The sequence below is a fragment of the Ranitomeya imitator genome, chromosome 1 (assembly GCF_032444005.1).
Source record: "Ranitomeya imitator isolate aRanImi1 chromosome 1, aRanImi1.pri, whole genome shotgun sequence".
Lineage (NCBI taxonomy): Eukaryota > Metazoa > Chordata > Amphibia > Anura > Dendrobatidae > Ranitomeya > Ranitomeya imitator.
The window spans coordinates 694,649,748-694,672,589 of NC_091282.1; the positions used below are offsets into that span (position 1 = coordinate 694,649,748).

The 22,842-nt window shown below is 43.1% G+C and overlaps 1 protein-coding gene across 1 annotated transcript in view; it reads right to left on the reverse strand.

Annotated features, from left to right (window-relative positions):
• Nucleotides 1-22,842, reverse strand: part of LOC138642474 (protein transport protein Sec23A) — a 354,941-nt gene that overhangs the window by 224,342 nt on the left and 107,757 nt on the right. Inside the window, exons 10-11 of the mRNA XM_069730653.1 lie at nt 19,162-19,285; nt 9,941-10,021 (exon numbers count right to left, since the gene is read on the reverse strand). Of these exons, the coding sequence (XP_069586754.1) occupies nt 9,941-10,021; nt 19,162-19,285 (205 nt within the window). The remainder of the gene's footprint in view (nt 1-9,940; nt 10,022-19,161; nt 19,286-22,842) is intronic.

Below are 22,842 nucleotides of genomic sequence, written 5' to 3' on the forward strand. Positions count from 1 at the left end.
CACAACCCACATCACAGGTCCTCACACTTGTGAATCCTACTCTAACATCAAAACCACTAAAATGCATCCTGTGTGAACAGAGGCCATTTTTGGAGCATTTTCAAGTCCTCTTTTCGTGGTTTTGATGTTAGAGTAGGATGTCATTAATAGCCTGTGCGCCAGATGGTCTATCTCCTGTGTGTGAACATTGCCGCATACAGACTGTATCCTTTTGTGCACTGGTGTACCAAACGTCCAATCCCTGATTGTAGGCTGGCTGTCTCATCGGTATTACTGTACCTGTGTAGCTGCCATCTTTAATTGGGTCCACTGCGCCCTGTTAGAGAATTTGTTTTGAGGCCTGGGCAGGTAAGCGTCTCGGCCTTAATATTAGAGGAGGTGGACCTTCGTGGCATAAAGCCAGATTGATCTTCGTGTATAATACTTAGTATTACTGTTTTCAGTCCGTTAGCATAAGTTTTGTAAGAATTTTATAATCAGTATTGAGTAAAGATATGGGGTGATATCAGCCACACTCCTCAGGAGGCTTATCTGGCTTTGGAATTACCACAATAGTGGCATCATAAAAGGATTGGGGGAGCGAGTGTCTTGCAAGCGCCTCAGAAAGAGTCTGCAGCAAAACCAGCCCTATTTGATCTAGATATCTTTTATGTAGTTCTATGGGCATACCATCAGGTCCCGGAGTTTTCCCACTAGAAAGAGGCCGCTTCCCGAATTTCCTCCAAAGTAATATCCCTTTCCAGGAACGCTCAATCCTGACAAGAACGTTTAGGAAATTGTACATGGCCAAAATACTCATTAATTTCTTCTATAGTATGGTTCAGCTGGGAACTATATAATTCTCTAAAATATTCTTCAAATCTGTTTGCACTCTGGTCAGATTTGAGTAGGGGAGTTCCCTCCCTCATATTACTGGACAGAATGGATGGGGACATTTGATTTTGTTGGACTATATATGCTAAAAATTTACTTGATTGGTTACCTAATTCGAAATAGGTGTGTTTAGTAAAAAAGAATTTTCTCTGGGCTTTATCCTGTAAACATATCAGATATTCCCTCCCCTTCCCAAACCATCTATGTAAAGAGTTATCAGAGGGGTTATTAAAGGGCCACTGTCACCCCCCTGCAGCCGTTATAAACTAAAAGAGCCACCTTCAAATCCTCCCAAGAAATTAGTGCAAAAAGACGATATAAAATTAATTATTTTATTGAAAATTAGATAAAATAAAAATATATATCAATTATAAAAATTAGTCAATATCACAGCTGATGGAAGCACATACAATGATAAGTATAAAGGTATAAGAACATATAACTAATGTATAAATATAATACTGCCAGGCGATACAAAAATATATATAAAAGACTGTAAGCAGCAAAACACAAAGCCCTCAAGAACATATATATAGTAAAAAATATAAAATAGTAGATGGTCTCTTTATTGTAACTAGTTACAGTGATTGTGTTACATTTTATATATCTCCAACAGTATATAACACTCTCGGAGTATCTTGTATAGGTTGCCCTTCAATGGAACATGCTTTTTAGCACTTTTGCACCTTAGTAATAATTTTTTTTTTTTTTTTTTGCGGTTTTCCTAGATTTTGCAACATTGCACATATTATTGCACTTTATGTCAAAAAACTTTTTTCAAATATTTATTGTTTCCATTTTTGTGGCACCTTATATGTATTTTCTGGATATATTTTTTGTTATATGTGTTTTTTTGCACAGCACTTATGCACTTTGTTCTATATACATTGTTTGGTAATAATAATTTTGTGCTGCTGTGTAGATATATATATATATATAATAAAATATTCTATATTTTATATTTTTTACTATATATATGTTCTTGAGGGCTTTGTGTTTTGCTGCTTACAGTCTTTTATATATATTTTTGTATCGCCTGGCAGTATTATATTTATACATTAGTTATATGTTCTTATACCTTTATACTTATCATTGTATGTGCTTCCATCAGCTGTGATATTGACTAATTTTTATAATTGATATATATTTTTATTTTATCTAATTTTCAATAAAATAATTAATTTTATATCGTCTTTTTGCACTAATTTCTTGGGAGGATTTGTCTGTTAACAGTGCTAGACAAAGTATATTTTGCATACAATTGGTTGCTTATCTGATTAAAAGAGAGCCCCGCTCTGTGCATAATGCATAACACGGTGCGGGGCGGGGATTCAGTAACAGGGTGGCCGCACTGCCCGCACAGGCGCAGTCAAAACCCGGCATCTGAGCTATGACTGCCAATTCCTAATGCGCCTGCCCCAGGCAGGCACGCACAGCACAGGCGCCGGATTTAAGAAGAACAGCACGCAGGGGGCAGCGACCATCGCCCCAGAAGAGATGAGTGACGGCAGTTGGGCGCTTCACAGAGGAGGCTTCAGACCCGCCTCCAGGTACAAAGACAGGTATTTTTGAAAAGTTTCAAAGCGCTTTATTTTAGTAATACATGAACACAAAACTAAAAGAGCCACCTTGTTAGAATGCAGCATTACTGCTGCACAAGGTGGCTCTTTTAGTTTATAACGGCTGGAGGGGGTGACAGTGGCCCTTTAACATACTCGGCTTCCAACGATTTACATTCCTCAGCAATTTTCTGTTCCCCAATATAGGATTCCTGTTTAACCCCCTTCATGACCCAGCCTATTTTGACCTTAAAGGGACTCTGTCACCTGAATTTGGAGGGAACAATCTTCAGCCACAGGGGCGGGGTTGACTTGTGCAGGCATGTACTACGGAGGACAGAGAATTAACTTCAATCCAATATTGCAGCCAGCATGCAGCCAGCGGCTGAAGATTGTTCCCTACAAATTCAGGTGACAGAGTCCCTTTAATGACCTGGCCATATTTTGCAATTCTGACCAGTGTCCCTTTATGAGGTAATAACTCAGGAACGCTTCAACGGATCCTAGCGATTCTGAGAATATTTTTTCATGACATATTGGGCTTCATATTAGTGGTATATTTAGGTCGATCATTTTTGCTTTTATTTGTGAAAAAATACGGAAATTTGGCGAAAATTTTGAAAATTTCGCAATTTTTGAATTTTTATTCTGTTAAACCAGAGAGTTATGTGACACAAAATAGTTAATAAATAACATTTCCTACATGTCAACTTTACATCATCACATATTTGGAAACAAAATTTTTTTTTTGCTAGAAAGTTATGAGGGTTAAAATTTGACCAGCCATTTTTCATTTTTACAACAAAATTTACAAAACCATTTTTTTTAGGGACCACCATTTGAAGTCAGTTTGAGGGATCTATATGGGTGAAAATACCCAAAAGTGACACCATTCTAAAAACTGCACCCCTCAAGGTGCTCAAAACCACATTCAAAAGGTTTATTAATCCTTCAGGTGCTTCACAGCAGCAGAAGCAACATGGAAGGAAAAAATGAACATTTAACTTTTTAGTCCCAAAAATGATCTTTTAGTAACATTTTTTTTATTTTCCCAAAGGTAAAAGGAGAAACTGGACCCCGAAAGTTGTTGTCCAATTTGTCCTGAGTACGCCGATACCCCATATGTGGGGGGGAACCGCTGTTTTGGTGCACGACAGGGCTCGGAAGGGAAGGAGCGCCATTTGACTTTTTGAATGAAAAATTGGCTCCAATCTTTAGAGGACACCATGTCGCATTTGGAGAGCCCCTGTGTGCCTAAACATTGGAGCTCCCCCACAAGTGTCCCCCAAGGACCTTATCTAGATGCATAGTGAGCACTTTAAACCCCCAAGTGCTTCACAGAGGTTTATAACGCAGAGCCGTGAAAATAAAAAATAATTTTTCTTTCATCAAAAATGATATTTTTAGCCCGCAATTTTTTATTTTCACAAAGGTAACAGGAGAAATTGGACCCCAAAAGTTGTTGTCCAGTTTGACCTGAGTACGCCGATACCCCATATGTGGGGGTAAACCACTGTTTGGGCACACGTCGGGGCTCAGAAGGGAGGGAGAACCATTTGACTTTTTGAACGCAAGATTGGCTGGAATCATTGGTGGTGCCATGTAGCGTTTGGAGACCCGCTGATGTGCCTAAACAGTGGAAACCCCTCAATTCTAACTCAAACACTTACACCAACACACCCCTAACCCTAATCCCAACTCTAACCATGACCCTAATCACAACCCTAACCCCAACACAACCCTAACCACAACCCTAACCCCAACACACCCCTAACCCTAATCCCAACCCTAACCATAACCCTAACCAGAACCTCAACACACCCCTATCCCTAATCTTAACCCTAAGGCTACTTTCACACTTGTGTCATGTGATGTCCGTCGCAGTGCGTCTCTTTGGAGAAAAAACGCATCCTGCAAAGTTGCCCGCAGGATGTGTTTTTTCTCCATGGACTTGCATTAGCAACGCATTGCGACGTATGGCCACACGTCGCATCCGTCGTGCCACGGATGTGTCGTGTTTTGGCGGACCCTTGGCACAAAAAAAGTTACATGTAACTTTTTTTGTGCGTTGAGTCCACCATTTTCGACCGCGCATGCGCGATGGAAACTCCGCCCCCTCCTCCCCGGACATTACAATGGGGCAGCGGATGCGTTAAAAACTGCATCCGTTGCCCCCGTTGTGCTACATTAACACACTGTCCGTCGGTACGGGGCCGTCGCCATGTGTCGGCCCGACGTAGTGAAAGTAGCCTAATTCCAATTCTAACCCTAATTCCAACCCTAATGCTAATTCCACCCCTAACCCTAAGGCTATGTGCCCACATTGCGGATTTATCCGTGCCGTTTTTGAAAAATCGGATTTACCGCGGATTTCCAGTGTTTTTTGTGCGGATTTCACCTGTGGATTCCTATATAGGAACAGGTGTAAAACACTGTGAATCCACACAAAGAATTGACATGCTGCACCATAGGCACAGCGGATTTGGTTTTCCATAGGTTTACATGGAACTGTAAATGTGATGGAAAACTGCTACAAATCCAAATCCGCACAGTGTGCACATAGCCTAATTCTAAACCTAAGCCTAATTCTAACTCTAATTCCAACCCTAACTCTAATTCCAACCCTAACCCTAATTCCAACCCTAACCCTAATTCTAACCCTAATTCTAACCCTAGCCCTAATTGCAACCCTAACCCTAATTCTAATCCTAACCCTAATTGCAACACTAACCCTAACCATAACCCTAATTCTAACCCTAACCTTAGTGGAAAAATGAAAATAAATATATTTTCTTAATTTTATTATGTTCCCTACCTTGGAGGTGATAAGGAGGGGGGGTATTTACTATTTTTTTTATATTGATCACTGTGATAGAACCTATTAGGGTTGAGCGACCTTTACTTTTATAGGATCGGGTCGGGTTTCACGAAACCCGACTTTTTCAAAAGTCGGGTCGAGTGAAATCGGCCGATCCTATAAAAAAGTCGGGGTCGGGGTCGGCCGAAACCTGAAACCCAATGCAGTGCATTGGGTTTCCATGGTTCGCAGGGTCTGAAGGAGCGGAAACTCTCCTTCAGGCCCTGCGATCCATATTTTAGTGTAAAATAAAGAATTAAAATAAAAAATGTCGCAATACTTACCCTCTGACGCGCCCTGGTACTAACCGGGAACCTTCCTTCCTTAGAATCAGCCTTCCAGGACCTTACGGTGACGTCGCGGTGACGTCGCGGCTTGTGATTGGCCGCGCGGCCGCCCATGTGACCGCTCGCGCGACCAATCACAAGCCGCGACGTCACCGAAGGTCCTGGAAGGGCTGATTCTTAGGAAGGAAGGCTGCCGGAAAGAAGCAAGGCGCGTCCGAGGGTGAGTATATTCCTATTAGGTATATACTCACCCTCGGACGCGCCTTGCTTCTTTCCGGCAGCCTTTCTTCCTAAGAATCAGCCCTTCCAGGACCTTCGGTGACGTCGCGGTGACGTCGCGGCTTGTGATTGGTCGCGCGAGCGGTCACATGGGCGGCCGCGCGGCCAATCACAAGCCGCGACGTCACCGCAAGGTCCTGGAAGGCTGATTCTAAGGAAGGAAGGTTCCCGGTTAGTACCAGGGCGCGTCAGAGGGTAAGTATTGCGATATTTTTTATTTTAATTCTTTATTTTACACTTAAATCTGAATTCCGATACCAATTCCCGATATCTTAAACATATCGGGAATCGGTATCGGAATTCCGATTCTAGATTCAAAAGATCTACCTGGAATGAATCTGCCAAGTGGCAGATTCGGCGGGCGCACTGTGCATGCGCCCACCATTTCGGAAGATGGCAGCACCCGTAGGAGAAGACGGAGGGACACCAGGACTCGGTAAGTATGGGGGGGTGGGATCGGACAGGGCGGAGGGGAGAAGAGGGCGCGGAGGACAAGACGGAGGGGTAGGAAACACTGACGGCGGCGGTAGATCTCTGCCGTCAGTCGGTGGCGGGGGCAGATCGGGGTCTCCAGCCGTGGCCAATGATATTGCAGCATCAGCCATGGCTGGATTGTAATATTTCACCAAGTTTCATAGGTGAAATATTACAAATTGCTCTGACTGGCTGTTGAAAGTGAAACAGCTAATCAGAGCGATCTTAGCCACGTAGGGGCAAAGCCACCCCCCTGAGCTGAAGTACCACTCCCCCTGTCCCTGCAGGTCAGGTGAAATTTGAGTTAACCCTTTCACCCGTTGTTATGATCTGGTGGTTTAGGAACAACATGAGACAAGCTCTGAAGGAGGTGGTATCTGTACTGACCGCAAACCCTGAACCTAGCAGCGCAACTAAAAATAGCCGTGGGGGGTACCTGACGCTCCCTAGACCCCTCGGCACAGCCTAAGATCTAACTTCCCCTAAAGATGGAAACAGGAAACCTATCTTGCCTCAGAGAAAATCCCCAAGGGAAAGATAGCCCCCCACAAATATTGACGGTGAGAGGAGGGGAAAATAACATACGCAGAAATGAAATCAGATTTTAGCATAGGAGGCCAGTCTAGCTTGATAGATAGGACAGGAAAGGATACTGTGCGGTCAGTATAAAAACTACAAAACAATCCACACAGAGTTTACAAAATCTCCACACCTGACTAAAGGTGTGGAGGGTAAATCTGCTTCCCAGAGCTTCCAGCTAACAGAAAAAATCCATACTGACAACTGGACAAATATAGAATGCACAGAACAATAAGTCCACAACATGTGGACTGAAATAAGCAAAGCCAGAACTTATCTTTGCAGAACTGGTCAGGAAACCAGGAGAATCCAAGCAGAGATGTGAATCCAGCTAGGAACATTGACAAGTGGCACAGGCTGAATAAAGAGCCAGACTTAAATAGCGGACAATAAGTGGAGGCAGCTGATGACAGCTAACTCCAAGGAGCAGCCATACCACTAGAAACCACAAGAGGGAGCCCAAGAGCAGAACTCACAAAAGTGCCACTTACAACCACCGGAGGGAGCCCACGAGCGGAATTCACAACACCCGTTCTGCAGGAACGTGATCATTCTCTGACGCAGCAGGTCGGATTGGCACCGACTTTCATGACGCATACGCTGTGTCACAGGTTGTGAAGGAGTTAATATACGAAGATGTTGACCTGACACATCCCCTCAAGTATACTTTAAGTGTATCCCACATCACCAGTTTATCGGGGAAATCAGAATGATCCGTTATAAATACCTCTAGTTGGTCTGTTATTCAGTCTTGTTCCCCTATGAGAGGCAGCCAAAATGGATGCATGTGGAGCCTCCTAGGCCTTTCAGGGCCACCCAGATGGAGACAAACCGCCAATAGAGCATGGTCGGATACTACTCTTGGAAGGTATTCAATTTCACGTAGGTCCGATAGTACCGCATTATTCCCAAATGCATGATCAATTCTGGATAAACAGCGAACAGCTGATGTATAACAGGAGAACTCCTTCTTAAAAGGATGCTGCTGTCTCCATATCTATAAATACTTATATAAAAATAAATCTACCTTCTGGGCCCCTTCTGATCATTTGAACTGACCATCTCAACGATCTATGTACCATAACGACCACCCCTCTAGAATAGGACGTGTGTGTAGCATGTTTCTGCCATTGTATCCAAGGTTTATTCTTTCTGAATACAGTGTCTGGTATCAAGTGGGTTTCTTGAAGACATAATATCTGCGCTTGTGTTTTACGTATCTGGGAGAACACCATATTTAGTTTCCTAGCAGACTCCAGTCCCCTAATGTTCCCAGAAAGGAGTTTAAGTGATGCCATATAGACTCCAAAGAAAATTTTGACACAGAATAATATTTACTTCCGGAGTGCCTAGCTCTACAACACACCGATCAAACCAAAGCGGTAGAGTATAGGTGCAATGCTGATTCTTTACTGAATTTTCAATTAAACTGTGAATCACTGACCAGTAGTGGCCATACAAATATAACAAGAGATGACCATAAACTTCTTCAAACTGAAGTATAGGCATAGGTAGAATTCTTATATTCTCTTCAATCAATCCGAATCACTAATAACAGTTAGGCTGCCGTCACACTAGCAGTATTTGGTCAGTATTTTACACCAGTATTTGTAAGCCAAAACCAGGAGTTTTACAAATAGAGGAAACGTATAACAGAAACATATGCATCACTTCTGCATTTATCACCCACTCCTGGTTTTGGCTTACAAATACTGCATTTGTACGCATTACTTCAATTTTTGTTCTAGCACTCTGATACGCTCAGGCAACAGGCACAATTTCCAGAAAGGGAACTAGGTGGCAGCAGTACTTCACAGTCAGCGAGTCCATGTGATTTAGTGAGTTAAGCGCTGTGGTTGTTTTCATAAAGATAGCCGCCGGAGTGCCCTCGCTCCGGTCACAAGCCACTCACTGCAGCACACGTGGACCGCTCCTGGAAGGCTGCCAAGCTCCCTGCTTCCACACTCCCCCATGAGGATCAATCACCAGCCGGGGAGCACCCGCCAAGGCTCCGGCACAATTGGAGCAGGTACGCGGACCAAGAGGGGAGGGGAGGGAAGAGAACACTCAGAGCGCTGCGACTGCGCTACACCGAGATTCCACATGGGGGAATCCCCTCACCTCACAAGTCCTCGCTGCCCTCCCACATTCCTCGGATCTCCAAGCAGTCTGAGCCTTCCGTTGCCCGCGATGGAGACAGCAATCCTCAGTCTCTCCTGCAACTCCCACTCTGCACAATTAATGGCCTCTGCCTCAGTGGGAGTAATTTCTAACAGTGAACTGCGATGAACTGTCTGAGCTCAGTGCTGCACCGTGAGACATACCCTATTCCCGGATTACTTCTGATGAAGATGCCGGGGCCACATACCTTGCTCCTGAATCTGCCCTCAGTCTGTACCCTTCCCCCACCCAATGATGAGTGGAGTAGTAGTGTACAGCAATACACCAACCAGACTAACAAGGTAATACGAACAGGGATTATGAAAAATACCAAACATACAAATATAATCACACAGAAAACAATGGAATGCACTAGGGAGTAAAGAATGGGGTTGAAGTAGGAGAAGAAAAAGAATTATCACACACTCAAAACCTAGCAACACTTACAGATAAATCTACCAAACGCCTTCTGCAACAAAAATCAACAACCTCCAGCCATGCAGCATAAGCTGCTCTGACAATGAGTGCTAGTGAGCGTCCAGTTTATACAGGAGATGGGAGTAGCTAACCGTGAACATCTGAGAGCCTTAATGCAGGAAAGCTTCCAAGAGCTCTCAACTGCACTGCTAAGAGAAATGTAGAATATAAAACTGTTAACTGTGCTCAGATAGGGCCCGTCTTCTTTTAAATTTATTTTTAGGTATATCTCCCTCTGTAGATCCCTTCCAAATTTTATATGGCTTTATTATGCATGGATATACAGTAGTTAAAAACAAGAAGTCATGTAAGATGCTATTGAATGTAATCTTTTTTTTTCATTTTTAAATGCCTATTGTTTTGTTTTATACAGGAGCACGCCTCTAAAAACTTACATTTTCAGAAACACAGGATCCTTTGGCATTCAGAGACATACAAGGTCCTATTGCACCTGAAATCTTGATTTCTCTTGAAGTCTTTAAAGAAAACAAGGAAAAAAGCACAAGTAAGGAAAACCTCAGAGATACTTCTAAAAAGGCACCCAAGAACATAGTAATATATATACTACAAATAATAACATTTTAAAGGGGTTGCCAGGATTGGGAAAAAAATAAATTACCTCACAAATTCTAAAGCAATTTATTCTGAGTAGGCGGATAGTTCATATGTGGTGGAAAACTATTGTTTGGGCGCATGGTAGGGCTCGGAAGGGAAAGAGTGCTATTTGACCTTTATAGCGCAATTTTGGCTGAACTAGACTGTGGATGCCATGTCGCATTTGAAGAGCCGCTGAGGTGACAAAACAGCAGAAACCCTCTCACACATTACCTCAGTCTATAGTATAGTCTGGAGTATGTATCCCTAGAGAAATGTAAATAGGGGTGTAATAACCTTTTTGGCCACAAATGTGCTTCACATAAGTTTATAAGGTGGGGATGTGAAAATTAAATATTCCAATTCTTTCACAAAAATGTTATTTGCCAGATTAATAGAAAAACCTCACTAGTGAACCCATTTTACAAACTACACCCCTCAAGGAATTCTTCATCTAACAGAATAATGAGTTATGCTTTTGGTTTTAATGGTGTATGAATTTATAATGCAGTATAGCATGTGCAAGTTGTGTGGAGTACAACAGGTAAAGCCAAATTGGAACGGGGGCGTGGCTATGTAGCCGAAGAAGACGGAAGCATCTTAGGAGAGCTCCGTACATCCTGAGGCATATCTGCCATAAATACTGAGCGGGACCTAGCGGTACCAACCCAAACCTGAGCCCTACATACCAGAGAGTCCCCTGGATCTTCTGGGAGACCGCTGCAGAGCTCCGTGGAGTCGGGAGCCGCGGGAACCGGAGCGGGCAGGAGATCCCCGCAGGTGACGGCGGCCATTTTCTGAGCACGCGCCAGGGAGCACAGGACGCGGTGCTGCCAACTACTGGAGCTGAACCCCCCTGTTATCCCGGAGGCGGCGGCGGCTGACCGCGCTGGTGAGAGCGGCGGGACACCTACATGTGTGAGCAGGGAGGGCGCATGAATCACAGCGCTGCTCTCTGTTGGGTTCCTCTCACCTCAGAAGTAACGGCGGTGGATGGTGCTGGAGAGAGAGGCGGGAAGCTTGCAGGCAGGAGCGGTGAGGACTGATAGGTGCTGGAAAGTGCCTGGGGCAGCGGCCATTAATATAGCGCACACCCTGGCAGATAGGGAGTTGCGCTTTTAACCACATCAGCGGCGCTGGGCGGTGAATGGGCGCCTGAAGAAGTAGGGGTGGTACAGTGTGTGCCCTGAAAAAGCGGGACCTGTGCCCCCCTGTCGGGTGGACATTTTCCCTACCAGTGACATAATACTACAGGGATTAACCCCTTTTTAGCTGCTTCCCCGGGGGTAACTGTGAAATTACACGGCCTGCGTGCTACAAGTGACTTTGAGCTTCCCCATAATTGCACCTGAGGTCGCTTTGCATAATCTTCTTGTAAACACTCACCATGCAGCACCCTAGAGGAGCTGCAGCTGCTGAAAAATTAAAAAAATATGCCAAGGATGATCCCCCTGATAATGTGCGCAGTCTTAGAAATAACCCCGCACCATCTCAGCGTAAAGGTCGCCCCTCTGATGGTAATGAGGAGAGAGGAGAGGATGAACTGACTCTTAAACAGGCATCAGAGCAGTTGATGCAAGCTATATCTCTCACTAGATCATCTCTCACGGAGAAAATAGAGGATGTACATACCGAGGTGGGGCGCCTGAGACATGACATGCAGGCTATGAGAGGGCGTATCTCAGAGGTTGAAACGAGGGTGTCTCATATAGAGGACACTATCACCCCTATGGAAGCTAAACTGAATAAAGCTGCTGGATCCGTGAATGCCTGGAAGCAAAAGGCAGACGACTTAGAAAATAGACTGCGCCGCAATAATATCCGTATCATAGGTCTCCCGGAGCGGTCAGAGGGCCAACAGCCTGAGCAATTTCTGGAGGAATGGCTTAAGTCTACATTGGGAGATGGATTCTCCTCGACATTTTCGGTGGAGAGGGCCCACAGGGTCCCGACGAGACCTCTCCCTCCTGGAGCCCCTCCGCGACCCTTTCTGGCGCGTCTCCTTAATTGTAGAGACAGAGACGCCATCCTCCGCTTGGCGCGACAGAAGGGCCTCATTAAATTCGATAATGCTACCATTTCGATCTTTCCAGATTTTTCCATGGAGCTTCAAAAGCAGCGGGCACGATTTATGGATGTCAAGAAGCAACTTAGAGAGAGGAACATCGTCTACTCTATGCTTTATCCGGCCCGGCTCCGTATTGTTTATAAGGGCTCCTCCTTATTTTTCACAGACCCAGCGGAGGCGATCGAGTGGCTGCGGTCCCGTGTGGGGTCAAATGCGGAAAACTCCTAACCTGGACTCCCTGACTAATGGCAGTATAGATAGAGCTCTTTGTTTGGGTGCAGGGAATGTCAACAATACCGGACACTGAATCCAGTGAGGGTATCCCTTTTTCAATTTGACTGTGGGAGTATGGAAATATACTCCCCTATTGTTCAAGTTTTGTTCAGTTTGGTTTTATGTATTAGATTAGATTGTTTACTAGGTATGGTTGCCGCTAATGCTGACTCTTTGCTCTGTGCGATGCCGCTGAACTACACCCGAATAGTAATGATATGCATTCACTTTCCCTTTAAGAGTGAACATGGGGGCTGAAATTATATGTATGACCTGGAACATACGAGGTATAAAGACCCCACGAAAGAAAATTAAGGTATTCTCGCAGATAAAAAAATATCACCCTCATGTTGTGGCACTAATAGAGACACATTTAACAAGGGACACAGTTCGATGTATGCAGAAACCGTGGGTACAATGGTCCTTGCACACATTCCACACTAGCTACTCTAGAGGGGTTTCTCTACTGATACACAAGGAGGTCAGGTGGGAGGCCAGGGAGGCGAGACGTGATCCAGAGGGCCGCTTCGTTTTTGTGCATGCATTTATTAATTCACGAGAGTATGTGTTATTGTGCATCTATAATCCTCCTCCTGCCAATGTGTCAATCCTCCGTATGGCTCTAGGCTTTTCCTTAAAATATCCGGAAGCCAAAGTTATTTGTATGGGGGACTTTAACTTAGTTATGAATCAATCCATGGATAGATTGAGACTGGATGACGTAACACCAGGGGACGCTTTACCTCAACAACCCTCTCAATTAGCATTGTTTATGAACGGGAGCGGGTGGTTAGATTTATGGAGAATAAATCATCCGGAAGTTAGAGGGTACACCTGCCACTCGTCAACTAGACAATCTCTATCTAGAATAGACTATATATTTGGGTCGGGTGAGTTGGCATTACGGGTGGATAGCATTGAACATGGTAATCGGGGGATCTCAGACCATAGTCCAATTATTCTTAAACTTAAATATGAGAAATCCGATAATAGTGGTGGGTTCTGGAAACTGAATCCCTTCTGGTTGAAATTGATAGACTCTAGTGATAGGACGGTTGATCAGTTGAATGATTTTACTCTAACACATTCGGAACTCCAAAACTCTGGTCTATTTTGGGATACCCTGAAGGCATACCTGAGAGGGTGCTTGTCCTCAACTATTTCCTACATCAAGAGGGTAACGGCGAGGGAGGATGAGGAGATAGAGCAAAGATTAAAAGACTCAGAGGCCACTTATATAGCTAATCAGTCCAGCAGCAATAGAATTGAATGGCTTACTTCCCAGAGACTATATACCCAACATGCAGACGCTAAGTCAAAACGCAAACTATTTTTCACTCGGCAGTCCTATTTTGAGCTAGGCAATCAAGCCAGTACACTCCTGGCCTTTTTGGTGCGCCAACATAACACCTCCAACACAATATTGCAGATCCGAGCGTCTGATGGCTCGTTGGTATCCTCTACTGATAAAATACTTCAGAGCTTTTACGATTACTACATTTCATTATACAAATCTAAAAGTGGTTTTGATATTGATGAATGTTTGGATTATCTATCAGATATAACATTCCCCTTACTAAGCCCATCTCAACGAGCCCTTATGGAGGCTGAATTCACCCTGGAAGAGGTAGAACATGCAATGGCGGATATGGCTACTGGGAAGGCCCCGGGACCTGATGGGTTCCCCATTGAATTTTACAGGAAATACCGTGATAAATTGGCACCTATATTGCTAAAGGTACTTAGGGGAATATGGGAGGGTGAATCTGTACCTGAAACATTTTATGATGCTAATATTGTCGTGCTCAGGAAGGAAGGGAAGGATCCTCTGGATTGTGGATCATATAGACCAATTTCTTTGGTGAATGTTGACTATAAGATTTTTACGAAAATTCTAGCTACCAGACTGAATACGATCATATTGGATCTCATACACCCAGATCAAACTGGTTTTATGCCTGGGAAAAACACCTCTATTAATATCAGACGGGTGCAATCGGTTATTCAATATAGTACACTAGAACCAGACAATAAGTGGGCATTGGCTTCGCTGGACGCAGCCAAGGCTTTTGATTCCCTTGAGTGGTCTTTTTTAATTGCATGTCTACGGAAATATGGGTTTGGGAATAAATTTCTGAGAGGGATAGGTACACTATATGCGAAACCGGGGGCGCGAATGGTGGTAAACGGCTCTGTGTCTGCGCCATTTTCTTTGCATAGGGGAACTCGCCAGGGATGCCCTCTTTCCCCAGCCTTATTTGCCTTGGCAATAGAAGCCTTGGCAATACGGATGAGGTCTTCTGTAGATATTAAAGGGATACATATTGCTGATCGGGTGGACACTATAGGTCTATATGCTGATGATATGGTGGTGTTTATGGACCAGACGGAGGATACATTACCAAAAGTAATAACGATGATTGATAAATTTAGCAAGTTTTCTGGCCTATATATAAACTGGGATAAGTCTGCTTTGATGCCTCTCTCCCATACCCCAATGCCAAACCTTGAAACCCTCTCGCTATTGCCCATTGTCTCCAATTTTAAGTATCTCGGGATGCATATGACTCAGCGCAGTCACCTTGATCTACATCTCAATATATATCCACTAATTGACGTGGTTAAATTTAAATATGCTACCTGGGATAAGCTCCCGCTATCGGTGGCTGGTCGTATTAATCTGATCAAAATGATTTTACTCCCAAAATTGAGCTATTGTTTTCAACATAGTGCCGTTTCAATACCTAAATCTTTCTTTGCAACCCTAAACTCCCTTACTACATCCTTCATATGGGGGAAGGCTAGGCCTAAACTTAAATTATCCACCCTGCAGAGACCTAAGCGGGGGGGCGGGGCGGCTTTGCCGGACTTCTATCTGTATTACCTTGCTGGACAGGCCAAAATGATAAGTGAGTGGATGCCCGGGAGGTCTCTCCCCAACTCTGAAAGTCATATATTACATTCAGCTAAAGTTGATTGCCCGATGGGTTTTCTAGAGATGGAGAGAATTGCTGTCCCTCGTTTGCTTCCTTTGCTTCGCCTGGCACGATCAGTATGGAGACAAATTAAAAAAGTGACACAATATGTAGATATAGCAGCCGAAATGCCGTTATGGAATAATGGTTACTTTCCGGGATTATTGGGCCACCCATCTACTGAATTTTGGATATCGTGTGGTGTCCTTACGGTGAGCGATATACATAGCCAGGGGGTTTTTGTTTCTTTTGAACAATTACAAAATACTCATAATATACCGAAGTCTCAATTTTTCCGCTACCTGCAACTAAGATCTGCCTTCCAATCACATGTACGAAATACGGGTGCGGGTCGAGCTATTTCAACTCTGCCGTTAATAGGAATTCTTAATTCACAGGGCCCTCAGGGACTCATTTCCTCTTTATACACCTACCTAATATCCATAGGCGAAGTATCTGTTACAGATTCAATTAAGGGAAAGTGGGGGAGACTTCTTCCGGATACACTAGGAGAAGAATGGGATGAAATCTTGGAATCTCCAACTAAGGTCTCCCCATCAATCAATAATAAGATGATCCAATTATATATAATCTATCAATCTTATTTGACCCCGACTCGTCTTTTTAAAATGGGCCGTCTTCATTCATCAGACTGCTTGAGATGTCACTCTAGTGACGCAGATTTTATCCATATGATATGGAAGTGTCCTGTTATTTTTCAATATTGGAGAGAAGTGACAGCACTATTGACATCTTTGGTGTCGATCCCTGTTCCACTTGAGCCACTGGTATGTTTGTTTGGAGTATGGGAGGCGGAGGCTTGGGATCACCACACAGGAATATTTCTGAGGGAGTCACTGTTCATGGCACGAAAGGTGTTGGCGCTGCGTTGGATGGGAGGCTCTGGTCCATCTCTTAGAGCATGGGTTGACTTAATAAATTCAATTATTCCGTATGAGCGGACGCTTTATCAAAATAGGGGTTGTCCAACTAAATTTGAGAAGATATGGGGAAGATGGAATTCATCCTATCACACTGTATAAGTTAAAAGGACTCAGTATACGCATAAGAAAAGGGTGTATGACTCTCTAGACATTATTTACCAACAGAGCGGGATGTATTTAGAAATATTCTTTGTAAGCGGCACTACGTTTGTATTAAAGACTTTATTAGAAGTTAATGTAGTTACAGTTAAAGTTTAAAATAAGGCATTAATGATCAACATGCACAATTTATTATCTTTATAATATCTTATACATGGCTATGTATGGTAATTTCCTGTAATTAATGGAAAATGATGAATACGAGCAAAATGTGTATGATCTTTCCTGAAATCAATAAACGAATTTAAAAAAAAAAAAAAAAGCCAAATTGGAACAATTCATAGATGTGTGGTATGCTTAAACACAATCATTAATGCAAAGGTAATAATAATAATAATAATAATAAAAAAGGTCAGGTTTCTTAGGGCCGGATTCACAATAATAAATTGTGTCCTTTCGTATTCCCTGTTTGGAGAATACTCTGCACCTTTTCTGTGTCCTTCCCTTCAATGGGGCTTGGGCGACCTCAGCAGGGAAATGTTGCCCTGGTACAATATGGTCACCGCACCTTCATTTACAGAGGAGTGGGACCACTACTTTCCTGACTTCAAAATATGAGGGCCTGATAACTACCTCCTGAACTGAAGGAAGGTCCCCATATTTCTTGCACAATGAGACAGCACAAATGCATTGAGCAGTGCCATCTGTACAATGTGCATGGCCATCTTTTTGTACCTTACTTTTGTTTTCTATGTGGCACTCTATGGTTTTAGAACCTGATCTGAGAGATCTATACCACTATATATTGTATAATCCAAGATACAATTTGGCTTTTGGACTTCAGTTGTAATACCTCAGATAATGATGGGTGTGGTCATGATAAGGACATCACTCTTGTTCTTTTACTTGACCACTAGCATGTTCTCGCGGCACTGGGCTCTGCTTTCGTCCTTTCTGAACAGTTGCCCAATTAGCGACTTAGGGATGCCTCTCTGATTTTTTCGTATGGTGCCACATGCATCAGTAATTCTGGCAGAGGGTTGAATAGTGGGATGTTGGGGTAGAAGTTATCAATGTAGAGGTGATAACTCTGGTCTAGCAGTGGGTGCACCAAATCCCACACAATTTTCCCACTCACTCCCTTGACTGGGGGCATTCGGCGGGGTGCAATCAGGTTGTCCCTCCCTTCGTAAACCCTAAGTTTGTGGGTGTACCCTGAGAAATTCTCGCAAAGCTTGTAGATTTTGATTCTGTACCTGGCCCTCTTACTGGACAGGTATTATTGGAATTTTAAATTAATTTGAAAAAAAAAAAAAACAGTGAAAAATAAAGTACGACAAAAATTGAGCATGAACGCTCAGTGCAGAATGAATTTGGGTGATGCTACTGATGTGATCACAGATGAGTCACACAGAGCAAACAGCATGGGAAGAGAAGATCTGTAATTCTGGATTGCAGGAGGATGTCAGCCACTGGCCACCAATTATTTCTGGCAGGTACACACAGACGATATATAACCACCGTCCATGCCATTTTTGAGTGAAATATGGTGGGCAGAACGGTGATCATTATATTACAGAAATCCTTTTGGCTCAGATTGTTCATTCAGTACTGACTGTTCAATTGGAGCCAAAAGGGTTAATAAACAAGAATAACACTACGACCACCATCCCAATTTTACTAGAGATGTTTGGTGCTATCAGTTCTGCTTCCATTGGATAATGGGGTCAAAGCTCCTTTTTTATGACAATTCTGTATTACGAGTAGTCTCTACGTTTAAATATTTGTGTACCAACATAACAACACAGATAAACTGTTATGAAAGATTACATCTCACCACAGATTTTACAAAATTTTCACATAAAATTGGAACCCAGTCTAACTTATCATTATCAGTGGTGGGTCGCACTAATTTACTTAAAATGATATGGATGCTTCAACTGCTATATGTTTTACACAATTCCCCCTAACTGGATACCCCAGAGATACTTTTTTCAAAAATTAACTGCCTATTCAGGAAACTAATCTGGAGCAAGAAAACTCCAAGAATTAGGCCACGTTCACACATTCAGTATTTGGTGACTATTTTACAGTAGTATTTATAAGCCAAAAATATGACTTGTTATAATGTGTTGGAGGGAGTGTTTGGGAGGTGGGGTCTGCTTTTCTTCTGTCGGTAAATGTCCTTAAATTTGAAAATTTTCAATAGAAAACTTTTGCTTTAAAAATTATATTTGTGCCAATCACAGTGATTGCCGGTGTGTGTGTGTGTGTGTGTGTGTGTGTGTGTGTGTGTGTGTGTGTGTAGGGTTGGGGGAAGCCCCCATGGATGATGATTAGATATGCAGTTTGGGATAACAGTGACAACAGTGATCTTTACTCCATAAAGGGCAGAAACATTGGTAATTTTTCATCAAATTTCATGTATTGTCATAAATACTGTACATTAAATGCCAAACACATTGACCTAAATTTACTGCTAACAAAAAGTAAAAGGTGTCCAAGATTCACTAGGATATGTATAGGCATTCCAAAGTCATTACACTATAATGTGACACATGTGAGATTTGAAAAATATAAGGATAAAACTAGCTGATGAGGGAATGTGGATTAATTATGGTGTCATAAAACAACATATTTTAACATGTTTCATTCAGATTTACCTTAATTTCCAAAATACCACCAAATGACATCTTGAAGTTGCCCTGTGTATCCTTAGTAAAAACCCTTTGAAACGTTTGCTTGAAGAGAGATGTGTTAAAAGAGTCTCCCATTACCATGTATCCACTGTATGTATAAAAGAAAAAAAAGTTTAATAAAGTATACAGAATAGGGGGAGGAGCAGTGCGGCAGACAAACCAAACGTGCAGGTGTTCCCCATGGGAAGAGGAGAATAATCTGCTGCATGCGTCTTATGTGCGATCGTACGGAACAAGCTAATGAGCTGTTTTGATCGTTTAGATACAACTATCAATTGCTGAACGCAGCAGTTAAGTGGGGGGAGTTACATCAAATTTTCATTTCAGTTTCGTCCAAGTTTGGTCCGAGTTTCATCAGTTTTTGTGGACAAGAGACAAAAAAAAGCTTCTTCATCTTCTCCTGTCTAACACTCCCTGAAAAATGGACAGCACATGCTTGGCTTCTGACTACGATCCTACTTTTTTTATGGTCCTATAGACTTATATTCGCAATTTTAATCTGACACTCAGATCAATATCAGTCAAATCTTTACAATTTTGAGGGAACTACCGCCCCCCCCCCAAAAAAAAAATAAAATAAAAATAGAACATTCAATAGCCCCAAAGATTATACTATTGTACGTGCGAGAGTTCCATTGATAAAAAGCACTGGTAGAACTATTACAAGAAAAAACAACATCACAATGAGCCCTAAGTAATATGATTCTGAAATAGTTTTCAAATAACTTGATTTGGAGACATGGTTAGCCTCTTCGTGACTAGACCTAAAAGGGCAATAATGATGGTCAGATTGTAGCCACAACTACACGTTTTTTGAGACATCTTTGCCACCAATTTTTTTTTTTTTCTTTCTGGCGGCAATCACATACTAGTGATGTGGCCGCTGAATAAGAGTCCAATAAGTTGATTCACTCATCTTCACAAATTATACAAATCATATAATGGCCTGAAATAATGTTATTTCTCATGTGCACACATGGGCCGACTTATACTGAAAAATAACCCAATAGTTTTATAGAAAACTCTATTCTATATAAATGTAATAGACTGAAGTTAAAATCTGCATTTCACACCCTATGAACAAATCTCCAGGCCCAAACCGACCAGAAGTCATCTGACCTGAAGAAGCAGTCTCATAGGCATATAAAAGGGTCTAGAGGCCTGTGATCCATCTGGGCATTGCGGTGTATACATGCATCAGACATAAGAATACAGCCTTAAAGGGGTATTTCCATCTCCAAGATTCTATCCCATTAAGTATTAGGTGTTATAATTATATTAGCAAATACCTCCTATTTAAATGGTAGTATAGTTTTTCTGATTCTCTATGCCTCTTTCCTCATGTGCAAGCATTTCAGACTCTTAGGTATCCATGGTTACAACTGATATAGTATCAGTTAGCTAGTTGCTACTGGTCATAGCCATGGATAACTAAGGTCCTGCAATGCCTGCACATGAGGAAAGAGACATAGTGAATCAAAAAAACTATACTACATTTGTAATTGAAGGTATTTGCTAATATTATTATTTTTACACCTATTACAAATTGGCATAGGATCTTGGAGATGGGAATACCCTTTTAAGCCTCAATTAGACATATGATTTCTGCACTGGTCGCGGGTCCCCTGACCTAAACCTGACAGCCTCATATGCCTGTGAGGCTGTTCATATTTGCGGCCAGGAGACTCACGGCCAATCCATACATTACAATCCATATACAGTGTGAGAAACTCATTGGCAAAGTACTGGAGGGGAGATATGTTTCACTGAGGCTATTAGCTTTGGTGATTTGAAACCCATAAGTTTGCTGCAGCAGACTATGTCTTGAGAGGGATAAATTGAAGAACTTGGCACACAAATGGAGATGTGGTCAAATAAAGTTCCTTTTATTATTGCATTCAAGGTTTGTTTAACCTTTTCAGTCTTACATCAGACCTTCATCAGAACTAAATGCATGAGAGGAGGAACCACGTTACCAGCACATGTGGAATGTGATCTCCATTTGAGTGTCAGGTTGGAAACCCTACTTGAGCACCATCCACTCAAACCACAAGAATGTTATATATATATTTCTATGTGTTGAGAGAGGTTAACCATTTTAACCATAGAGCGGGTGGGAGGTTGTCCACCTTATCTCCACCCCAGGGTGTGGTATGGGGTTGAAATAGTCGACCTCCTGAGGCATTCAGTGTTCAGTGTCTCTGGAGAGGATAACTCCAGAGAAGTGATCGTGTTTGTGCTAACCCAAACCTGAACCGTGTGTTTTGCTAACCCTGAAAGGGCAGATCCCCCGCTACCACTGTGCTTTGTGTTACCACTTTGTTTTGTTTTCCTGTTATTGTCCAAAGGGTCATGCTAATTTTTTCTTCACCACGGTTTATGCTGCACATATAATAAACCAGTGAAGGTTTTAAAGAGACAGTTCCCGTGTCTGCCTCGGTGTACAGCTGAGGGAGCCGATCTACCACAGGTGGTGTTAGAAGTGCGGGCAGCATTCCCAGCAAACATGTGTGACTGCTACAAGAGGTACTGCATGTCCTGGGTGAAGGCAGCCACAACCCAGCAAATGACATCAGGAAAAATGAAGGACGTGATTAAACATCTGGTGCAAGCGCAGAAGCAGCAGCACCAGCAACAGTTACAGCAGCAACAGCTGGCGCAACAAGAGACCAGTAGGCTGTTTATACAACAGATGCAACATCAGCAGTAGTTTGACTTGCTAGCAGAGACGTTTCGTGGGAGGCCGGAAGCCCTTCCCCCAAGTCCAGGTGATGACCCATATGTCCAGAAGGCGGTAAGACGAGTAATGCAAAAAATTACCCCGGGCGATAATGTGACTGTTTGAAAGGGTGGCAGAGTGGGAGAAGCTGCAACCTGAGCAGTGAGCGGCGGTGCTGTCCCTCTATCTAACTGGCAAACCCCAGGATGCTTTTTATGATCTGGCCTTACAAGATGCCCGGAAATATGCCAAACTAACATACTGGCACACTCCAGAAGCCTAAAGTGATGATGGAGTTGTGCAAGGCTCTCGAGGTTACCCAACTCCGGACGTCGGTGTACTATCCGCAGACAGACGGCCTGGGGGAGAGGTTAAACAAGACGTTGAAATCCATGCTGAAGAAGGCCGTGGAGAAGGATGGCCAATACTGGAATTGCCTACTACTGTACCTACTGTTCTCCATTCCTTAATCTCTGTTCTGAACAGGTCACACAGGCCTCTATGGGGTACTCACCCTTCGAGCTGCTATACGGACGGCACCCTCAGGGTCTTCTAAACATTGCAAAGGAGACCTGGGAAGTGGAGGTAACACCTCACCGAAGCGTCATCGAACAAGTTGCTCAGATGCATGACAGGGTCGCGAAGGTAATGCCGATTGTGAGGGAGAGCCACCTTTGAGCACAAGAGGCGCAAGCAAGGGTCTACAACTGGTCGGCGAGACAGACAGTTTAGCCCTGCAGACCAGGCGTTGGTGCTGATTCCCATGGTGGAAAGTAAGCTCCTTGCCAAGTGACAAGGGGCATATGAGGTGGTCGAAAAATAGAGTGACGTCAACTACAAGGTCCACCAGCCAGAGATAAGAAAGCTGTACCAGGTGTACCACATCAACCTCCTTAAATCGTTGAGAGACAGGGAACTGGTGGAAG